The sequence below is a fragment of the Callorhinchus milii genome, unplaced genomic scaffold, assembly GCF_018977255.1.
Source record: "Callorhinchus milii isolate IMCB2004 unplaced genomic scaffold, IMCB_Cmil_1.0 Scaffold4, whole genome shotgun sequence".
Classification (NCBI taxonomy): domain Eukaryota; kingdom Metazoa; phylum Chordata; class Chondrichthyes; order Chimaeriformes; family Callorhinchidae; genus Callorhinchus; species Callorhinchus milii.
The window spans coordinates 61,300,764-61,323,343 of NW_024704745.1; the positions used below are offsets into that span (position 1 = coordinate 61,300,764).

General features: G+C 40.8%; 1 protein-coding gene across 1 annotated transcript; it reads left to right on the forward strand.

The window, feature by feature from the left end:
* Positions 1–3,726: 3,726 nt before the first annotated feature.
* LOC103172473 (interleukin-18 receptor 1) lies at positions 3,727–21,398 on the forward strand. The gene is made up of 11 exons (XM_007885229.2): positions 3,727–3,820; positions 8,814–8,908; positions 9,663–9,939; positions 11,473–11,647; positions 12,787–12,934; positions 14,801–14,869; positions 16,035–16,176; positions 18,215–18,360; positions 19,444–19,587; positions 20,490–20,654; positions 20,979–21,398. Exons 2-11 carry the CDS (start codon positions 8,851–8,853, stop codon positions 21,332–21,334), a joined length of 1,680 nt encoding a protein of 559 aa, XP_007883420.2. The 5' UTR covers positions 3,727–3,820; positions 8,814–8,850; the 3' UTR covers positions 21,335–21,398.
* The last annotated feature ends 1,182 nt before the right edge of the window (positions 21,399–22,580 follow it).

Sequence of the window (22,580 nt, forward strand, 5' to 3'; positions counted from 1 at the left end):
GAATTACCACCCACATTTCCCTCCTGCCCTTCTGACCCCAACTCCAGCTCGGGTCAAAAACCCCTGATTGTCCAGGGCCTGGTATGTCTTTCCCACCTGAATGGTGCTATACAAGTGTAATTTGCTGTTGCTGTATAATGGCCTCAAGTCGGAAAGACGTTTGTTACAAACTACAGCAGACAGACTTGACAGATCTATTAGGGGTGACTTCCCCAGGAAACGGGAGAACTGGGCCAGTGATTCCCCTCACTCAGCTACTGTTAACTCTTCAGGCCAACGCACAAATGCATAGAGTGGTCCTAACTGAACAAGCAGTGGGAACAACAACAACTTGGATTTATATAGCACCCTCCACGATGGATGGAATCTCAGAGCGCTTCACAGTAATGGATCCCAGGGCCGAGCCAGGGGGATGGGGAGGAAGGTGACCAAAGGCACGGTCGAAGAGAACGGTCTTCAGCAGGGACCTGAAAATAGGAAGAGAGGGAGCGAGGCGAAGGGAGTGAGAAAGGGAGTTCCAGAGTCTCGGGGTATAATGGCTGAAGGCATCGTGGAGCGGAGGACTCGGGTGACAAGGAGGAGGCCAGACCCAGAGGAACGAAGGCAACGGGCACTGTTTTGAGGAAAGAGGAGGTCAGAGAGGTAGGGGGTGCAGATGGGTGGAGGGATTTGAAGACAAGGATGAGGATCTTGAAGTTAATCTTCTCTGTGACAGGCAGCCAGTGCAGTCTTGCAAGGACTGGGGTAATCAGGGAGTGGAGTTTGGTGCGAGTGAGAATGCGGGCGGCAGAGTTTTGAATAATCTGGATTTTATGGATGGTAGTGGAGGGGAGGCTGGTGAGGAGGGCGTTAGAATAGTCCAGCCGAGAGGTGACAAAGGCATAAACCAGGGTTTCAGCGGCTTTTGGAGAGAGGTATTGGCGGAGACGGGCAATGCGTCGGAGGTGGAAGAAGGCGGTGCTGGTGAGGGACTGGATGTGGGGGAGGAAGGATAATTGGGAATCGAACCTGACGCCTAGATTGCGTACGGAAGCATGCCAGACAGTGGTTTCAATGGCAAGCTATGCTTTTATAGCTGGTTGAACGCAAGTTTAAGCACTCTGAGATGCTACCCTGCGTGGAGGGCGCTATATAAGTGCAAGTTGTTGTTTCTATTGTTGAACTCAGGCAATACCCCAATATACCTTCTGGTGTTCCTAGGCTCTTGCCAACCTGCGCCTAATATTCTGCAGGATGAGGTATGCATGGTGGATTCCTACAGGAAGAGTGTGCATTCCATTCCAGAGATGGGGAAATTTCCATGCCTAGGTGGGGGCATACGTATGTGGAACCTTCAGTCTGGTTTGGATCTCTTAATCATGTATCATGGTTGTTTTTTGCATGTGTCAGACACCCGGATGATCAAAGATGAAAATACTTCAGTGAAAGTCATGTTGCTTTGCTGCAGAAAATGTAAGTCACAAAGAATCTTTTTAAAATAGCAACTGGTAGCAGCTCGAGATTCCTTTAATTTTGTATTAGTCCTAGATAAAGTTGATGCTGGAGCAGAACGACACGGTTTAGAATTAAAAAGGCTTAAACTGGAACAAAATTAGAGTCGTTAATAAATCCACTATAGGTACCTGGCATCACTTCCTCAAGAAATAACATGTAGCTCTTCTTTTTAGCAATCTTTAAAACTACCCAAAGTTTTAAAGATTGCTAAAAAGAAATCAAGTTAAAACATTAGTCAAAATAAATCTGAGCGGATTTTGAACAGAAATTCATTCTTTTTATGATCTTTTGAAACAAAACTGCCTATTAGGAATTTGTTGAGAAGTTGCTTACCAGAAGATTTTCAGATAATTTCAAACTTCAATTGTATTATTTAAACTGTAAAGCGATAAGCAAAAGGTGTTTGTGTAATACAAGCCACATCAGGACCATAGTTACTTGCAGTTTTCGTAAACCAAATTTCAAGGCTTAACCATTTCTGGCTAAACCCTTTGATCTTGCTAAATGCATTGCATTTCTATTTCAATTTTAAATATACTTCAGTCTATTGCCTTTCCTGTGGAGGTTGTTTATCAGTGGCTGTTTGACACCCACAGAAACCCATCGCCATTTTTTAGACAACAGAACAATATTTCTGTATTTATATAGCACTTTGACATGGGGAGGATGTGAAGAGTGTTCAAACCAAACCGAGAATTCAAATAATGTATGCCATCTGGGTCTGGAATGGAATGCATACTCTCTTCGTGGAGGGACGCAACCTGCTTACCTAATTCCGGAGAGTATTGGGCTTTAGGATTGTAGAGAATGCCCTGAAGTACTGCCAGAGTTTAATTGAAACTGAAACTGCATTAGCATGCGTTTGAGAGCACTGTTTGGCAAGCTTCCAGCTGCTCATTCAACTGGTACCACCCTATATTTTAGGGCTTTGGCTTGCACGGTTAATAGGAGCAAAATTGAAAGAATCCCTGTGTCCCATCTGTCCCTCTGAATCCTGCCAATGAGCCAGGCTTGCTGGGTTGTCATCAGCATTGTCTGGAGGACTGCAGACCTGCCTGGCTCAACTACTGAGACTGACACAAAGAGTTGATTTAATTCCAATATTCTGACATTTGTGGAGACCTCTGGCTTTGTAGTTAGAACATTCGCCTTGCAAGCGAGAGGACCTGGGTTCGATTCCTGGGCAGGGCGAAAGGTTTGTGGGACACTGCTGTTTGCAATTGACTGCTGCGTTTGGCCCACAAAATGTACAGTCAATTCACTTTACAGTATATTCTGTAAAGCACTTTGACGTGATAAGGCGTTATATCAAATGCCAGGATTATTATTATTCTATTGGGAAACATGTCAACTTGGGGTCAGTTCAGCTATAAGGGACTTTACTTAACCCCCCCACCGCCCAAGCATTAGCCATTAATTGGTCATTGGACAGCCAACAACTACAACTTGCATTTATATATGATTTGAGCTCCCACGAGGGGGAGTAACTGATCCAAGGAACTCTCTGTGAGCTTCCCGATCAGCAGCCAGCCCGGCATGGAAAACGTGACCACCCTTTCCTGCTGGCAGCTGTTGAGGTGGATGTTTGGAGTTTGACCAGCAACTGCTTACAACTCTGCAAACAATTAAGGTGGATGTGAAGCCCTGGATGTATGAGTATATGTTGATAAAGTGAAAATGTTACTAAAACAAATTTAACTGGACTTTGTACAGGAAATTGATTGTATTTCACAATCACTTTCTCAAACAATACTGGCCCTACCAGGAATTAGCTGAAGACGTTGCACATAAAACATTTATAGTCCTTTTCATACCTCAGTTGGGTTATTTAATTGGTTATTTGCTGCGTAAAAAGAACCATGCGCATAATATAACCTACAATTTGATCGCAGTATAAATTGCTTTATTTGTATAATGTTCTCAGACTTTTCTGTTTTTGTTTCAGATTTCCAGCATCTGCAGTATTTTGTGTTTTGTTTAAATCTGGTCTAGTGGTTTAACCCTTTGAACAAGAATAGGAAGCACTTCAGTAGAAGCACTTAAAATAAAAGCAGTGACTTGGTGAACGAAAATCCCTCGAGCTATGAGGAGTGTTGTTGAACAACTTACTCGAAATAATTTACATACGGTACTTTGATTCGTGGTTTTTCGATGTGATAATTTGCATGTGTTTTCCATACACATTGCAAATGCTCTGATGCGAAATGTGTTATTGATGTAACAACTTGGCTGCTGGCATTTCTCTTTCTGTCTCTGTCGCTACAGTTTCCTACCTAGCAATCTTTTTTAAGGGAACCCTGCAGTTCAAGCTCCACAGTGCAGTTTGGTAAGTTGTTTTTGAAACTCACTGGCTAGTTGGAAAAAATACAAACAAAGTTTTAAACTAATAATTTGGCCACTCAATCCTCGACTGTTAGTGGGATACTATTGTGAGCAATTGGCTGCCACGTTTCAGCCACAAAATATAGTCAATTCACTTCACAGTATATTCTGCGAAATAGAACTGGGAACATTTCCGCATTTTGCCTGCAAAATATACAGTATATTTTACAGTATTTACTGTGAAGCGCTTTGAAACGTCTCAACGACTTGAGAAGAAGCTATATCAAATGCAAGGATTATTAACGTTTTATTTGTTGCTGGGTCTCAACTTATGTTATTGCAATTGTTTGGTGTTTAAAATAATGTAATAAGGAAATTTTGGAGAGAAATTCAACTTGGATCTAGATTTACTGTATTTATGTGGCATTTTAGAGCGTTGAGAATTTAGCAAATGCTTAAAGGCTGCCTTAATTTTGAAGTCTATTTTCTCGATATTCTTGTACAAAACTATAACAAATCAATTCAAATAATAATCCTTGCATTTAAGCCTTTTTATGACATTGATATGTCTGATAGGATATACTGTAAAGCGATATGACGGCATTTATTTTGTGGGTGAACATGGCAGCCAATTTGCAAGCAGCAATGTCCTACCAACAATCCTGGAGTGAGGGACCAATTTTATTTGGGGAATTGTCGGGCAGGACACCATGAGAAACTCTCTTTTCTTGAATAGAATCATGGGATCTTTAACATTCACACCTGGACAGACAGATAGGATCTCAGGATTAATGTTTCATCCAAACATTGCCCCCAACAATGTGGCAGCCCACCAGCACTGCACTGAGTAATCAGAATATTCATTCCAAGTCCTGATCTGACTTGGCAACCTTGAATTGACAACCTTCTGACTCCGAGGAATGAACCGTCTGAGCCAGGCTAACACACAGAGCATTTACATATAGAGCATTAATTTCAAGGTAAAACTGAATTCAACAATTTGTCAAATTCTCGGCACTCTAAAACGCTACATAAAGACAGTGAATCTAGATGCGGGTGAAATTTGTTCCCAATTATTAGGAAGGAATTTGATCTGTATCAAATCCTGTGTCTGTGACAGGTTCTTCCATTCCACCTATTAGATCTTTGGGGGGAAAGGATCTGATTGAAATTGTGCTATTCCCTCTAAACCTTCGTCCTTGAGCGAGCCGTTGCCTCCCAGCTTTGCTCTTTCCTCTCCTCCTACTCCCTCCATGAGCCCCTCCAATCGTGTTTCTGTGCTGCCCACAACATGGAAACTGCTCTGGTAAAGGTCACATATGATATCCTGACCATGTGTGACCAGGGCTCCCTCTGTCTCCTCGTCCTCCTTGACCTCTCTGCCGCCTTTGACAACGTGGACCACTCAATCCTCCTCCACTGCCTCTCCTCCCACCTCAACCTCCAAGGTTCTGTACTTGACTGGTTCAGGTCCTACCTTTCACACCACCTCTATTTCGTCACAGCAAACAGCTTCTCCTCCAGCCCCCACACAGTCTCAGGGCTCTGTCCTCGTCCCTTCCTCTTCACCCTCTACATGCTCCCCCTTGGTGACATCATCCGCAGACATGGGGTAAATTTCCACATGTATGCGGATGACACCCAACTCTATCTCTCTGTCTCCACCCTCAACTCCAGGACTACTGGCGTCCTGACCGACTGCCTGTCCGACATCAAGTCTTGGATGAGGGATAACTTTCTCCAATTCAACGTTAGCAAGACCAAGGCCCTCCTGATTGGTCACGCCAGTGCCTCTGCACCTTGGGCGCTGGTAGCATCAGCCTCCATGACTGCACACTCAACCTCACTAAGCCAGTCAGGAACCTAGTTGTCTTGTTTGACCCTGAACTGTCCTTTCTCCCCCACATCCGCACCATGATCGGCACTGCCTACCACCACCTCTGCAACATTGTCAGACTCTGCCACTGCCTCACACCTCAGGCTGCCGAAACCCTCACCCACGCGTTCCTCACATCATCGATTACAGAAACTGCCTCCTCACCGGCCTTCCCAACTCTTCCCTTCACAAGCTGCAGATCATCCAAAACCTCTGCAGCTCGTGTACTCTCGCGCACCAGGCACCGTGACCCCATCACTCCCACCCTCGCTCGACGCCACTGGCTCCCATCTCCCAGAGAATCAAGTTCAAGATCCTCGTCCTCACGTTCAAGGCCACCCATGGCCTTGCCCTCTCCTACCTCTCTGACCTACTGACTCCCTACCAACCTGTCCTCTCCCTCCGTTCAGCGGGCTCCGGCCTGCTCCATGTCTCCTGTCCGACCCGCCCTACCATCGGTAGCCGGGCTTTCAGCCTCTCTGCCCCCACATTCTGGAACTCCACCCCACAGTCCCTTCGCCTCGCTTCCTCCCTCGCCTCCTTCAAGGCCGTCTCAAGACCCTTCTCTTCAATTGTGCCTTTGGTCGCCCTCCCACCTCTCTGCCTTCTCTCACCCCTACACCACCCCTCCCCCATGCTTGAGCCCCGACACCTGACTGTTCAGTGCTTTGGGAAGTCCTCCCGACGTGAAAGTCAAAAGGATATAAATGTAATTTTGTTGTTGTTGTTGTTGTAAACTCAAACAGATATTGATTTTTATGGATTTGAAATTGTTATATTGTTTCTATCTGAGAGCCTTAGATAGAAACAATGTTGACTCCATAAAAAGGGAGCCTTACCGATTTCTTTTTGGTCCGTTGGATGTTTGGTACAAGCCAAAACCACCTCGCGTAATAGTTTGCAAACCAGACTGAGAGTCACATATATGTATCCAATAAAAACGGAAGTTCCTGGGAACCCGCAAACGTCAGGCAGCATCTATGGAGAGAGAAAAATTAGTTAACTTTTCAGGTCGATGACCTTTTGTCAGAACTCATATATTTGTGGAGTCCTGTAGCTCAGTGATTAGAATGCTCGCCTCGCAAGTGAGAGACCTGGGTTCGATTCCCGGCCAGGCAACACCTTGGGCAAGTTTCCTTACTCCACACGCCTGATAATAATCCCTCAGGAAAAAAAACAATAATAAATTGGTCACTTCAATGCATGACTGTTCGTGGGATACTGCTGTGCGCAATTGGCTGCTGCATTTCGCCCACAAATGTACAGTCAATTCACTTTATAGTATATTCTGAAGCGCTTTGAGACATCTAGAAGATGTGAAAAGCGCTGTATCAAATTCAAGGATTATTATCATTATGTGTTTTATCCATGCTGGAAATTTCCCTGTTTCTGCAATGGAATGCACACAAGGGGCAAATGGTGAGGCGGACATGAAGCAGCTCGGAGCCCGTTGAGCGGAGGGAGTGGGCAGGCTGGTAGGGGGTTAGGATGTCGCAGAGGTAGTGGGGAGTAAGACCATGGAGAACTTTGAAGGTGAGGACCAGGATCTTGAACTGTATCCTCTGTGTGATGGGAAGCTAGAGGAGTCAGATGAGGATGGGGATGATAGGGTCACGGATCCTGGGAGAGGACACGGGCTGCAGAGTTCTGGATGGTCTGCAGCCTATTGAGGGAGGAGTTGGGGAGGCCAACAAGCAGGGCGTTTGCATAGTCAAGCTTGAATGTTAGGAATGTGTGAATGAGTGTCTCGGCGGCCTGTGGTGTGAGACAGTGGTGGAGCCGGGCGATGTTGCGGAGGTGGGAATGGCAGAGCAGGACATAGCACAGATGTGCATAGAAAGGATAGTTAAGGATCAAACAAGACGCCAAGGTTCCGGCTGCTGTTGGACAGACAGTGGCATCTGCCAGGGTCGGCGCGACGGAGGATTCGCAGGCTGGAGCAGAGAGGGCTGAGGGAGGGTCCAGCTCGGATTGGAGGCAGGGAGGGTGTGAGAGAGAAGGGTTGAGCAGGAGTAGTGCGGGACAGGGGTGGGAGCATTTTGGGGGAGAAACAGCTCGGGTCGGTGGCAGCAGCCAAAATACACACGCCGAGACTGAGAGCGGACTGCGGGGGAGGGTGGGGGTGGGGGGGTTTTAAATGTTACGGCGGAAGTGACGTCGTGCGGCAGCCGACTGGTGATTTGTTGATTCTGACATGGCCGTGCTGGTGCCTGGGCCAGCCGAGGCCACGGATCCCTCATTGGCTCCGCGCACCGCGAGTAGGCCTTGGTGCCTACATTGGATCTGGTTGCTGTTGGGGGTGGGGGGGCTTCGGACTCCACACCGGTGTTGTCCTCGATCCCCACTCAAGACGCACCTGCCGCGGGAGGTCGTGAGCCCAAAAGCTCTAGCCTCCCTGCGCTGCTCAAGTCTCACCCTGTGGTTCCCACATCTCGTATGGCAAAAGAATGTTTATAGGCTTTCCTGGTTCGAGTCCTACTCTTTCTTTTTTAGATCACGCCTGAAGACCTTCCATTTTAACCGTTGTCATAAACGATATTGTATTGAGCTTATGCAATTTTGGAAGCATGCTGATTACACAACAGTTGCGTTCCTAATTTCCCAATAATAAGAACCATTTTGGCCTTTATTATTCATTCCTTCTGTGACATGCAGGAAATAATTCACAATAATAAGCAACATCATTGCATGGACATGTGCCGTTATTCAGATAGTGATGGAGGAGGCATCTGTTTATCAGAATCAGAACACTTATACATGCACCAGATAATTGTGTGGTTAAGATCCTCTTAATTTCCCATTCACAAGTTTTGACCCTTCTAATTTCAATCCATTTCAAATTCTGATTTTAAATCCCTTTTTTGGACTTCTAATTATACTCTACGGGACACATAAAAAGATGGTAGATTAAAGCAGGGAGTGGTCTGTCTGTGATCAGACCCCTGGGAGCTGTGCAATGATCACACAGTGAGTGAATTAACCCCAGAGTAAAACAATGTTAATTTTTTATCACAAATTTCAAACCATTTCATACTTTACACTGGCACTACTTAAAACAAGGAATGGCTTAGGGGAGACTGCAAAATTTAACCCAATGTGATTTTATTTTTTTTTAAAAAAGTATTTTTCCGGTGCTGAAGATTGGCTGAGTTGAAGAAATGGACTTGAAATATTTGGCTCTGATTATATCCATCTGTTTTGCTGGAAGTAGCAAAGGTAAGTAAAGGAGCAGCTGGTTTGCCAAATTTTGTCTTCTCTGTAGATCTGTTTAAATTTATACATTTTCAGATTATATATTATATATAGTAACGACAAAATGCTATGTCAGATATAAGGATTATTATTATTCTATAATAATAATAATAATCCTTGCATTTGATATAACGCTTTTCACATCGGGATCACACTTTGTCAAAGTTACTACACCATTGGCAGTGGAATTCTTTCCATATTTGGAGCTCAACATTAACCTTGAAAATTGCCAGGTTAGGTATAACACAGAAAAAGCCCCTCTTAACCATGTTTTTATAAATGTTGCTCCAAGACACCACCCTGTGTGAAGGACACTAGATAAATGCAAGTCATTGTTATTGTTCTCAAGTCCAATTGGAGAAGAGTAACAGTGGGCCTTACCCCCACCCCATCACTAATAGCTATCAATATGTCAGCTCTAAGTGCCAATTTAGTACTGGAGTGTGGTGAGAATAATAATATTTTGAGCATCTGTTTACAATAGAATACACATTGCAAAAGTTAGACATGGTGTATTCAGAGAAGATACTAAATATTATATATTGTATTTTATATATTATTCTATTGTTGTATACAATATATTGTAGGCAAAATGTACAGACAACACACCCAGAATAAATATTAAATATGTTACATTATATTTTACTATTGTTGTAAATATTAAAGAGCATGTTTTGTGTTACCATGATCTGATAAGTTTTACCATTCTTGTTTTCAGGAACTCGGATCGGCCAATGTCTTTTCTTTAGTTGTCCTAATGTTTTAGAAGGGGAACATGTTCAGTTAAAGTGCAGACTGTGCAATGGATCAACTCCATTAGACATGAATGACCTTCAAGCACATGGATATAATATCACCTGGTTTAAATACACTCCACAAGGTGATCGTGTGAAGTTGAAATTAGGGAAAGAATTTAGAATTACTTCTGACGGAACATCAATAGGATTTTGGCCAGCAATGATCAATGATACCGGGAAATATTCTTGTTCTCTCTTGTAAGTACTGTGGGATGTGATAACCTTGCCACATGCCCTGTTGTACTGCTGATCCTTCTTGCAAGTAACTGAGTTATAATTAGAGGGGAACTTCCTACCACCTGCTTTAAAAAGTCTCTTGGTTTTGATAAGGGCTCCGAGTCTCTACCCTGAGGGAAGGGTGCTATATAAATGGTAGTTGTTGTTAGAAACAAGGGTAATTAAAAGGATGCATGTCTGCCAATGTAATTATTCTGGAGCGGAGGTTCTCAAACTGTGCGGCGTGCTTCCCAGGGGGTGTGGGTTTGCCCCTGGGGAGGCGTTGGCTGTGTGCCTCCCAACAGTCCTTGGGTTACGAAGGACTGGCCCTGCATCCTCGATGGCCAGGCCTTGTGGTGGCGTTTCCCATGACAGCCAAACCTCGCCTCTATCTTTCCACATTGCAATCCTGAATGTAGAGCAAGTAGTCAGGCTCACTACTCCCATTGGTGGGGTGGGATTGGTGAATGTTGCCTAACATGATCTGTAGTTGTCTGGTGTTGTGATTTCCTGGGGTGTTCGGTACAGTTTTGATTTGAATGCTGCGATTTGTGCTCTTTTTGAGAAGAGCTGAGAGATAGTAGGGCGGGTGCTTTGTGAAATAAAATTGGTGCTTTTGATGTTCATACTCTTATAATTATTGATCAGAGCCCTTCTACTTTGTTGCCTATAGTCTTGTGGTGTATGGGATTTGTAGTTCTTTGTCTTGGTGACTTGTAGGGAGGCGTAACTGTTTTTTTTCTTGGCTTAGGGAGGCTCACTGTGACAAACGTTGAGAACCCGTGCTCTAGAATATTATTTTGCTATAGATATACACATCCATTTCATTAAGCAACCTCCTCTCTTTTTGTAATATGTAAATAGTAAGAGAGCTTCAAAGAAGTTTTCCAAATTTTAAAAGATTGCAATTTGCTGTCAAGACATCCCATTGTATCTCTCTATCCCCATACCCGTTTAAGCCTTTAACGTTCATATCCCCCTATTCCATGCACCCTGAGCCCTTCTATCAATCTTCTACATGGCATTTTATCAAATGCCTTCTGGAAATCTAAATACACAACACCATAAGCTTTGCTTTTACCTCCACTTTAAATTTACTCTTGTAATTTCCCAACAGCTACACAAGTATCTGATTCTAAATAGGAAAATTCACACAGGCACAGTCATAAAGCTATTATAAAAATGTGTTTTGGCTTCAAATTGCTTATATTATTAATTCTTGCTAAGACGAAAATGGACGACACACTTGGATATACTTGTGTGTGTGTATATATATATAATTAGAAACATACAAGAACATTTTAATATGACTATAAGTTGGCATTCTTTTCTACTCTAATATTATTTGCCTACAAATACACAGTCACTACACTTTGCAGTAAATCCCATGAAGTGCTTCGCTTTGACAGCATGATGAGGTGCTATATCAAATACAAGGATTTACTACTAATAATAATATTAGTGCATGTTTGCAAGCTCATTGCTCATTTCTTTATATTTCCTTTCTGTCTACAGCAATATGACTCACCATATCATACATGAAGATGTATCTTTGGTTGTGAGCAAGAATGAAGAGTTATGCTTGAATAATGTGCATCACGTCTCCGGTTACAGTGGCTCATCAATTACATTGGAATGTCCCAAGATAGAGTATTACAATTACCATAAAGAAGATATTGTATGGTTAAAGGTATATATGTTTTAGTACAGAAACGTGGGGTTTTTGATCACACAAAAAATGGACCCTGTGGCCCCAATTAATATATACAGTGGAATCCGCTTCTGCCGGTTAACACCAGACGTTGGGTAAATCGAACAAAACACTCGGCCCCCAAATCATTTGTATTATTAACTGTTTCAAATATATCTGCTAATTCAGATGAAAATCCGGTTAATCCAGGCAAAGTGCCTTGCTGGTCACCGCTGAATGGACTCACTCGGGCTTCTGTGGTGTCCAGCGCCTCCATTCAGCTGCGGATCTGGGATGTGGATGAGAGGAGTCAAATTGTGATTGACTGGCGGACTCCAGCCATTCACAAGTGGCTGGAGTTGGGCTGTCAACCGGTGAGAGGCGGAGACACCGGGAAGAACAAGAGAGGGAAATTGCGATTGATTGACAGCTGAGCAGATTGTGAATGAGTGGAGCCCATCAGATCACAAGCGGCTGCAGGCTGTCAATCACCTCTAATCTGACACTAATTAGTCCTCTTCCCGTCCAATGGGAAAAACAATGGGAGGGAAACCCCGCCTCTACTCTGCTGGGTGGGAAATTCCTGGACTACATTTTGCAGCCAAATAAAAGTAAATATATTTTACTGAATTCTGTGCGAATAGTTTAACTCTAAGTGGTTAGTTAACGTTGCTTCAAGTGAAACGACTTTACCACACATTATGATCATCAGCGGCGCTCCTTGCCGGGCAGGAATGGTATTTTGATTAACCTCGGACTCCACTTAAATCGGACAAAATGTCCGCCCTGATGTGTCCAGCTTAACTGGCTTCCACTGTATATTCATATTATATATTACATATATATTAAATCTACCCTTGTTGATGATAAGGTGACATTGCTGAAAAACATTAGAAAACCGGGCGTCACTTCATGTGATATTTTGTTTTTGAAACCAATTTTTCTCTTAAATAGAATGCCTCCCAGAAAAAGTAAGAAGCATAAACCTTATGTCTAGAAATAAATTCTTGCCATGTTATGCAAATTACATTAATTTATTATGCGAATGTTTGATGAGGCTATCATATTAGAAATGCTGTGTGTCCTAGGTGTAAGAGTGGAAACATACGCTAAAATAATAACGTTCTTGTATTTAACAGGACTTCAAGGAAAAGGTTTACACAGGAACTCAATACACCATTCCTAGTCTGGAAGAGAAGAGTGCTGGATGTTACACATGTGTACTTTCTATAGAAAATGATGGAATACAGTACAATATTACAGAAACAAGGAGACTGACAGTCGATGGTAGGGTGTAGCAAATAGTTTTTTTTATTTTACTGCAGCACAACAACAACTTGCATTTATATAGCCTTCGCCTTGGCAATGTTTGGGAGTGCTTAACAGTGGCAGAGCCTGATGAGGAACCGGAGAGAGAGGGGAGGTGATCGTAAGCACGGCCAAAGATGAAGGGATTCAGATGCAATCTGAACTTCTATTTGTAGGCAATGAATAGTAGATTAGAAAACAATACCATCTGATAGTCATGTTAAAATATTCCTTCCTCTTTCCCATAATAATATGCAAATAATAATAGTGAACTCCTGATAATGAGATCCTGGCTTATATATCAGGTTGTCAGTATCCCAGCTGTTTCCTATGCCTAAATGTGAATAAGGGAACTCCCCATTTCTTATTTCATTATTCGCTTATAACATATAAAGTTGCATTCTATGCAACCCAGTAAGTAAAGTATTGGATATATCAGACTGAACTATCCTGCATCACTGAGCCAGCCTCGCCATGTGCCAGGCCACTCAACAAACTCTCACAGCTAGAAAAATGTCAACAATCTGACTTTGACTATCACAGACTATTTTTTCCAAGTAGATTGAGATCATTACGCATTTTGCGACTACTTTTATTAATTTCTGATTTGCGGTTGTTTTGCTGCTTTCATTAGTGTTACTCTAATTGTATTTCTTGTGGCAAGGAGACTAATCTCACCTGATCAACATTTGCTCCTATGTGCAATTACCTTGCAAGTTGGGGAGGGGAAGTTGTGCATTTGTAGGACAGTTGAGTGATACCTGTTTGCCATGTTTTGTCATGTTGGAAATACGGTGTATACAAATTGTTTATAATACAAAGATGTTGGTGTTCACATATAACCTGGAAATATAGTATCTTTGTTCTTTAATACTCTGCAGTACATCTCCTGAAAAGTGCACAGTTTCCAATACAGTAACAGAAATAAGCAATAGGAAACAGAAACAGAAAATAAGTGCATTTATAGACATATGCCTGTGCATAAACTTATACTGGATTTAACTTAAATGAGTGTTAACAAACAAACTGACACTCATGGGGGCTGGGGCTGCTCTGTTGCACTGACAGCTGTTTGGACAGCACAGGTGTAATGTGTGTTCGTGTATGTCCTCCCAGACACAGCACACCCAAGTGCCCTTGGAGGACTCCATGTCTACATAGTCACCTGGATATAGAGTCACTGAGCTCTTTTTCCTTGCAGTGATAATATAGCACAAGTTTATGGTTAGCAGCATTGCAGAACTCGTTAAAGAAAGATTTATACCTGAGTTTATTGCCATCATTATACTTCATGTTTGACATTTGCAACACGCCAATGTCCCCTCAATTCTCTTTCCGACTCTGTTGAAGGGATTGATTTATGGTCTGAATGGTGGAAATCAGCACAAAATAAAATTAAAGTTAAAATGTTTTTTAGTTAGTGAATGTATTATATTACAATCGAGTAACTGCATTAGTGATTATTAGATGCAAGGATTATAATTATTATTGCTTATAATCTTAATCCTTGTATTTGATATAGTGCTTTTCACGTCTTCTAGACATCTCAAAGCGCTTCACAGAATATACCGTAAAGTGAATTGACTGTGTATCTTAAAACCTTGTGGATTAAACTGAATAACAGGATCATAATGGTAAAAGTAATGCACAATGGAATGTCTGATAGCTTTTTCTTTCAGAAGCTTCTTGCTTTTGACTTGCTTCTCTAACTTGTTTTTAGATTAAGAACTCACCAGCTCAATTCAGTAAATTTTGTTTCTCTCCATCTTTCCTGACTGTAATAATGTTTTGAACTAAGATAAGTGTAAAATATTTTAATAATGTCACTTTCCTATTTTTTCACAGAAAATTTTGAATTATTGCTACCTAAGTTAATTTATCCTCAGAGTCATACAAAAATTGATGTTGAACTTGGTATGTAACAATTATTACAGTTTTGTAAAATGACATTTTTTAAAAAAGAAAAACTTTAATTCTCTTTGGAAGAGACTTTAGATAAGTCATTCTTTATTTTCTAACATTACTGAATTCAAGCTATATATTCAGCCATTCTGCCCTGCTCTGTTACTCTATCCCAAACTTCCTCCTCTTTGCCCCCTTCCTCTCCAGAAAACAAGAAACCTTCCTTCAAAACCTTTCATAAAACCCTTCTCTGCAGCTGTGCTTTTGGATGCCCTTCTCAGTGAAATTCCCTCATTGAATCATAGAATTATACAGCACAGAAGGAGGCCATTCGGCCCATCGTGTCAGCGTCTGCTCTTTGAAAAGAGCTATCCAATTCAATCCTATTCCCCCGTTCTCTCCCCATAGCCATACAAACTTTTCCTCCCCAAATAATTATCTACTTTTCTCTTAAAAGCTGTTATTGAAACGACTTCCACCACCCTTTCAGGCAATGCATTCCAGATCCGAACAACTCGCTGTGTAAAAAAATTTCTCCTCACCTCTCCTCTGTTTCTTTTAACAACTATTAAATCTGTGTACTCGGGTTACCGACCCACCCATCAGTGTAAATAGTTTCTCTTTGTTCACCCTATCGAATCCCCTCATAATTTTGAAACTTCTTTTAAGTCTCCTCTTAACCATCTCTGCTCCAAGGAGAATAATTCTAGCTTCTCTAGCCTCCTGATAACTGAAGTCCCTCATTCCTCAGTGCTATCTATTGATGAGAAGTTAGACTAAGGTCTCATTGGTGTGTTTGGGTGAACATTAAAAATCTCATGGCACTATTCGAAAAGGGAGTTTCTCTGGTGTCCTGATTAACAATCCCTTAATAAATTCACTCATGACTGTTTGTGAGGCATTGCTGCATGCCAATTTGGTTGTCACAATTGCTTACAAATGCAAAGTCAAATCTGATAGTAATTTCCTGTGAAGCCTTTGAGACATTTGAGATGCTATATTAAAAGCAAGAATTATTACTATCCAAATACAATAATATTGGGAGGATGTCTCAGACACTTCACAGGATTTAGTATAAAGTTTAGTGAATATGTATTTTGTAAGTGAACGGAATAATATAAAGAATATTTGTTATCCAATACACAAATAACAGCTATTTTATTATATGTCTTCTTAGGCAAATATAAAATAATTGAATGCCAAGCTGTTGTTGACTATAAAACAAGCCCTAAAGATGACAATTGCATGTTATACTGGATATTTGATAATAATTTTGGTAACTGCAATGGAACTAATACAATCTGTGAAGATCCTGAAAGGTAAGTAATAAGAAAATAAGAAAGTATAAAATGAGAAAAATGAATTTAACCCATCAAGACCCCTTTGTGTGTAGGCCACACAAAACCTTCTCATTTGAAACAAAATAATTTGATAAGGTGATGCATGGAAAACTGGTGAAGAAACTTAGGGCACATGGAATAGGGGGAAACATGGTGGTTTGGATAGAAGGGATCTGGAAGGTTAGAAAGCAGAGAGTAGGACTAAAAGGTTGCTTTTCTGAAAGGAAGAAGGTGGTTAGTGGAGTACTACCGGAGTCTCTGCTGGGGCCTCTTATTTTTTAAATTTATATCAATGACCTTGAGCATAGGGGGTACAGTATCAAAAGTTTCCAGATGAAATAAAGCTAGGAAGTATTGTAAATAATGATGAGGCTGGCAAGAGACTGTAAGAGGATTTTAAAAATATTAGCGCAATGGGCAGATCAGTGGCAGATGAAGTTCAATGAGGAGAAATGTAAGGTGCTACATTTTGGTAAGAAAAATGAGGGAAGGGAGTATTTATTGAATGGTAGTGTCTTGCAAGGGACTGAGGAACAAAGTGATTGGGAGTACAGATATGCAGGTCATTGAAAGTGGCATTGGAGGTTTCACGAGCTGCAGAGAAAGCTAATAGTATACTTGATTACATATGCAGGGACATAGTGTACAAAAGTAAAGAAGTTATGCTAAGTTTCTTTAAATTGTTGGTCAGGCTGCAATTGGAGTATTGTATCCAGTCCTGGGCACCTCACTTCAGGGGAGATTTACGAGAATTATACTGAGGATGAAGGGCTACAATTATGAGGAGAGATTGAGAGACCATTTTCATGTACATTTCAACCTGTTTCATTATCTGTAAATATTTTATTTGAGGTTTTTTTTGTTGCTTTCCCTGATTTTATAGAGTTTTCTTTCAGTGGGAGATGATACAAATGTGTGAATTATTTAAGAGTTGAAGGGGGGGATGTTAAGCGTCCACTTAATTGTCTTAGTTATAAAGGGGATATGTGTAGCCTTATACTTTGCCCAGCAGTCAATTGGAGGAAACCTGAAAGCAAGCAAGCGAGTTCTCATTCAGAATACAGGATGACAGCTCTCCATGTGATCGGTGGCGGCAAATGTGATGGCAACAACAAAGGAACCCGGTTGTTAGTTGATTGGCGGATTGCTTTTCCGGGGATAATAATCCTTAAAAAAAATTTTGGTCACTGAATCCACGACTTTTGTAGGATACTACTGTGTGCAATTGGCTGCTGCGTTTCGTCCACAAATATACAGTCAATTCACTTTACAGTGTATTCTGTGAAGCGCTTTGAGACGCCTAGAAGATGTAAAAAGCGCTATACCAAATGCAAGAATTATTATTATATTATTATAACATTATGTAATGTAATGTTATAATAATTGTCGCGATTGTCATATGACTAGTGTAGATAAATTTAAGTGGATTTAATAGGAAATTCAACTGGCTTGGGCAGATGAATGACTTAGGCGATTATACGATTTATACAGATCAGACTTACGAGAATTTTACTGTAGTTCTTTAAACAAATTATTTAAGTAATTTATTTGCTCAGGAAAAGAACAATTACACTTGATTATGCTTTGAGGTTTTGGCATGGTAAGGTGTTTAAAAATACAAATTCTTTCTTTTAGTATTTTGATCAAGATGTGGTGTCCTGTAGCTCAGTGGTTAGAGCACTTGCTTTGCAAGCGAGAGACCTGAGTTCAATTCCAGGCAGTGCGAAACCTTGGGCAAGTTTCGTTACTCTACACACCTAATAATAATCCCTCCAAAACCAAAAACAATAATAAATTGGTCATTTTCAATCTACGACTGTTTGTGGGACATTGCTGTGCGCAATTGGCTGCCGCGTTCCCCCACAAATGTACAGTCAATTCACTTTACAGTGTGTTCTGTGAAGTGCTTTGGGACATCCTCCCGACGTGAAAAGCGCTATATCAAATGCAAAGATTATTATTATTATTATAAGATGTTAGTTTAAATAATAAATGATCCGATTTCTATACTCTTTAGAGTTGTTACCGAAGACAACCGAAAAATAATAATAAGACCACTGGTGTTTAAGAGAATTGAAGGGGAGCACCTTAACAAATCCTTTCATTGTGCTTTAGTATGCACATCGGGACAAGATATTGGTGATGTGATTCTCATAGAAAAAGGTACTGTATCCTTCATTAATAGAATAAGACATGCTATTGAAGTTGAACCTGTTGTAGCACTTTTAAATAGTTGAAGGATTGAAGGAATTATTTTGAGCGTTTCTCAGTTGCCAACTGCTGTAACATTTCGTGCTGGGTCAGAAACTCTCAATTGTTGGTGTGCTTGTGCCAAAATCATTTGCACTTGATTCCAATATACGTTTAATGTGTATTATTACATTCTAGTCCATAGAGTATACAGTGACTCCACTTCACAGCATATCCTGTGAAACATTTTGAGACATCCTCCTGACGTGAAAAGCCCTATATCAAATTATCATATACACACTGACACAGACACTAACTCTCCTACCCACTGACACATGCTCACTCTCACACATACACTCTCTCATACAACAACAACAAATTACATTTGTAGAGCGCTTTTCACATCAGGAGGCATACAGTCACTCTCTCACACCCACTGATGCACCCTTACTCTCACAGACACTCACACGCATTTTCATTCATGCTCACGCACACACACAATCACAGAGAGTCACTCACACATGTTCACTTTCACACACAATCATAGACTCAGTCACTGACAAACACACTCACTCTCTCACACACAATGACCCTCTGCACTATTCTTCGCTCATTCCCAAATGTGCGGCTGATATCTTTTGAGTTTTAGGTTAATTCAGTCGGTTTCTTCTTAGTGAAGTTGAAATGCTGCTGTTTGACACAAAAAGAGGAGGTTTAGAATTGGGATTCTCTCAGATTTTACCATTGTGCTGAAGCTGTGGGGGAGGGAGAGTTCCCCATTGGGATTTAAAACTCTCACTGATTGTAATACTCACTTCACATCCCAGTTCTTATTTGGGTTTGTAAAATTATACTTTAACATGCGCAAAGATGGAGTAAAGTGTCATGCATCAGGGAAAAAAAGGGTTATGATTTAGTTTAAGCTAAATCAAAAAAGTCTAAGTACATTAAAAATGAAATGACATTTACTTCTGAACAAATATTAAAGATGTCTCTGCAAAATCTTCAGTTACCGCAGCTCAAGGTATTGAATATTTACTTTTTTTTCTCTTATAGAGAAATACAATATTGGCAAAGTACTTTGTCCAATAATTCTCACCATGGCCATCTTCATTGTTGTGGCAGTTATGTGTATCAAGCTCAAGATATACTTTGTTCTTTGTTTGCGGGACTTAACTGGTAGAGATGAAACTCTAGGAGGTAAGATTATGAAGATAAGAAAGATCAAGATTTCTGTTTAATATTAAAAATGTTATACCTTATCTCACTTGCTGAAATACCTTAAATGTGTACTTGAATGAGTCAGTTGGTAACATTCAGCAATGCTTTGTTTATGTAATCTAGTAAATTGATAAATTGTCTTCTAATCATTTATAGAATCATAGAATCTTACAGTACAGAAGGAGGCCATTCGGCCCATTGTGCCTGTGCCGGCTCTTTGAAAGAGCTATCCAACTAGTCCCTCTCTCCTGCTCTTAAGTACCTATTCAATTCCCTTTTGAGAGCTTTATTGAATCTGCTTCCACCACCCTTTCACTTTTTTTTGACTGAAAGAAATGCCAAATGTGGACTAGCTCATATTTGTACATTATGATGAAATCGTCCCAAAGTCTGATAGTTGAAGTTAACATTTTCAAAGTTTAGTTTCATCATTGATATGGAATTTTTACAGAACATGTTTCACATTGAAATTTTACAAAATATATGCTTTCCATTTCCATTATCCTGCTTAGGGTGAAGGTAAACTGGGTCCCCTTTAACCTGAGCTGGCTCCAAGGTGACGTACTTGGCAACAGATTGTTGGAATCAAGCCAACCCGCTGTGGCGGACTCGATAATCCCCTTTCCTGAGCCGGGCAGGTTCCCAGTACACCAGCCTGGTCCATCAGTGAACCAATCACTGGGAGCAGGGGATCTTCCCGCATGGCTTCTGTTTGTCTTATGTCTCTTTCGTCTTATTCTGTGAAATACTTCACAGTATACTTCACGTTCTCCCGACATGAAAGGCACCATATAAATGTAAATTGCATTACTGTATTCTGCAATTACTAGACAGTTTGGCTGAGCTGTCATGAATATTAACACTTTTTCTTTGATTTTTAGACAGCAAAGAATATGATGCATATGTGCTGCTCCTTAAAAGTGGCAAGACTCTGGACAGTGCTGAGGAAGAACAACGGTTTGCTTTGGAGTTGCTGCCTGCAGTTCTAGAACAGCGATTTGGTTATCGGCTGTGTATTTTCGAACGGGATGTTCCTCCCGGAGGAGGTAAAAAAGATTCATTCTATTAAAGCTACTAGAAAGCTGAATGTACAATAAATCCTTAGTTTTCTGGCCTCCGGGTATCCGGAATTTATACCTAGCTGAACCGGGCATGAAATGGAAAAAAATAATAAATTGTAGACCCATGCACATGTATAGACGACTCCTGCCAGCCTCACTTTCCGAGCACGCCCAACAGAAATTAGCTTATTCACTATATTCTGCTATAAATTTCTGTGGAGGTTGGCTGCCGTTAGATATTTTCCAAGTGCAACCCATTGAACTGAAAGTTAAGTGATCTTCTAAAAATATAATTGCTTTGACTTTCAGCTTGTGTGGAAAATGTACTTTCCAACATTAACAAATGCCGAAGATTAATCATAATACTCTGTGATGAATCGGTGACAGAGAAGGACAGTACCATCTATGAACTGATGACAGGACTGCATCAAGCTTTGGTTGAAAGTGTCATAAAAATAATACTCATTGAATATAATCCTATAAGGAATATTACAGTATTGCCAGAGTCACTTCAGCTTGTCCTAAGATCAAACAGGGCCGTGAAGTGGAAAAAATCTATGTCTCTCTCACATAATTCGTACTTCTGGAAGAAAATAAGATACCTTATGCCAACAAAACGTGGGAAATCATTTCAATTTTCACAACATGGAAGATCCATTTATTGAGTGTTGAACAGCAGAGTTTGATATTTCGAAAATATAGACAATGATTCATAAAGACTTAATTTTGTTATTGTTCCTTCAATAACAGTGATAACATTATTATCATTAATAATAAAGATAATGATCCTTGTATTTGATATAGCGCCTCTCATGTCTGGAGGACATTTCCAAATGCTTCACAGGATTTACTGTAAAGTTTATTGACTGTATTTGAAGATTAATGTGGCAGCTAATTTCTACAAGCAATGTTCCATAAACGGCCATGATCAAATGAACGATCAATTTTAGGTGGGACCTTTAAAGTCCACCTGGTCTGACAGAAAGAACCTCATTTTACCTTCTCATCCAAAGGACAAAACTTCCAAAAATAAGCTCAAAATCTTAGCTCAATATCTCTAGAATGCCACACCAGCATGACTTAGAGGCAGGAATACCACAAACTGAAACCCTGAAAAGCTGACACACACGACATGGTAGATACCTTGAACCTTGTGTACACTTTACATCTTTTAGTCTGCATATAATATGCAGACAGATATAGTGTAAATAGTTATTTTCAACTGACAAGCAGTATTTTTTCACCATTTCTATATCTGACAAGACTTTACTGGTAATGTTCAATGGCAACTCACTAACTGGATTCTGCCACCGCACATTCAAAGTGAGTCATCACTAAAATGGGGATCATCTCAGAATTTCAGGCAGCAATGAGAACAGTGGAAGAGTGAGGACATGCATTCAGCTACTGGCTCTGGTTGGATGCAGTGTAACAATTAATCAACAGCTTGTATTTAGAAAAGCAATGCTTGGTTAAAGGAATCCAGCTCAAAACCCTTTACAAATTGCAGGTTTGATTGCTTCTGTAGCTGTGGGTGATTCTTTTGTAACAATAATAGTATTAAAAAGTCTAATACTCTCTGGAATTAGGTAGGCGGGGAGAAAGTGCAAATTCCAGATCTAAGGAAAATTTCCAAGTGTAGGCAGCATACATATGTGGAACTCACAATCTTGTTTGGATGTTGAGCATGGCTATGAATTTCTGCAGGTGTCAAACACACAGCTGACCAAAATAAATGTCAAAGAGAGAAACATGACAGACAAGGAACTGTTACACCAGTTCCAGTCAAACTCTTGACACTGCCTTAAGGTTCCTGTCCTTGGATAGGTCAGAAGATTGGAATATTAATTGATTTATCTGTGTTGTTAATAGTTTGGTTATATTAAAGTTTTCCTTTGGAAAGGATTTTTG

Bases quoted from the DNA above. Each gene is read 5' to 3' on its own strand.
- LOC103172473 (XM_007885229.2), top strand. From the start codon at position 8,851: ATGGACTTGAAATATTTGGCTCTGATTATATCCATCTGTTTTGCTGGA. The intron at 11,648-12,786 runs GTATATATGTTT...TGTATTTAACAG, and splicing joins AAGATATTGTATGGTTAAAG to GACTTCAAGGAAAAGGTTTA. The intron at 14,870-16,034 runs GTATGTAACAAT...ATGTCTTCTTAG, and splicing joins AAAAATTGATGTTGAACTTG to GCAAATATAAAATAATTGAA.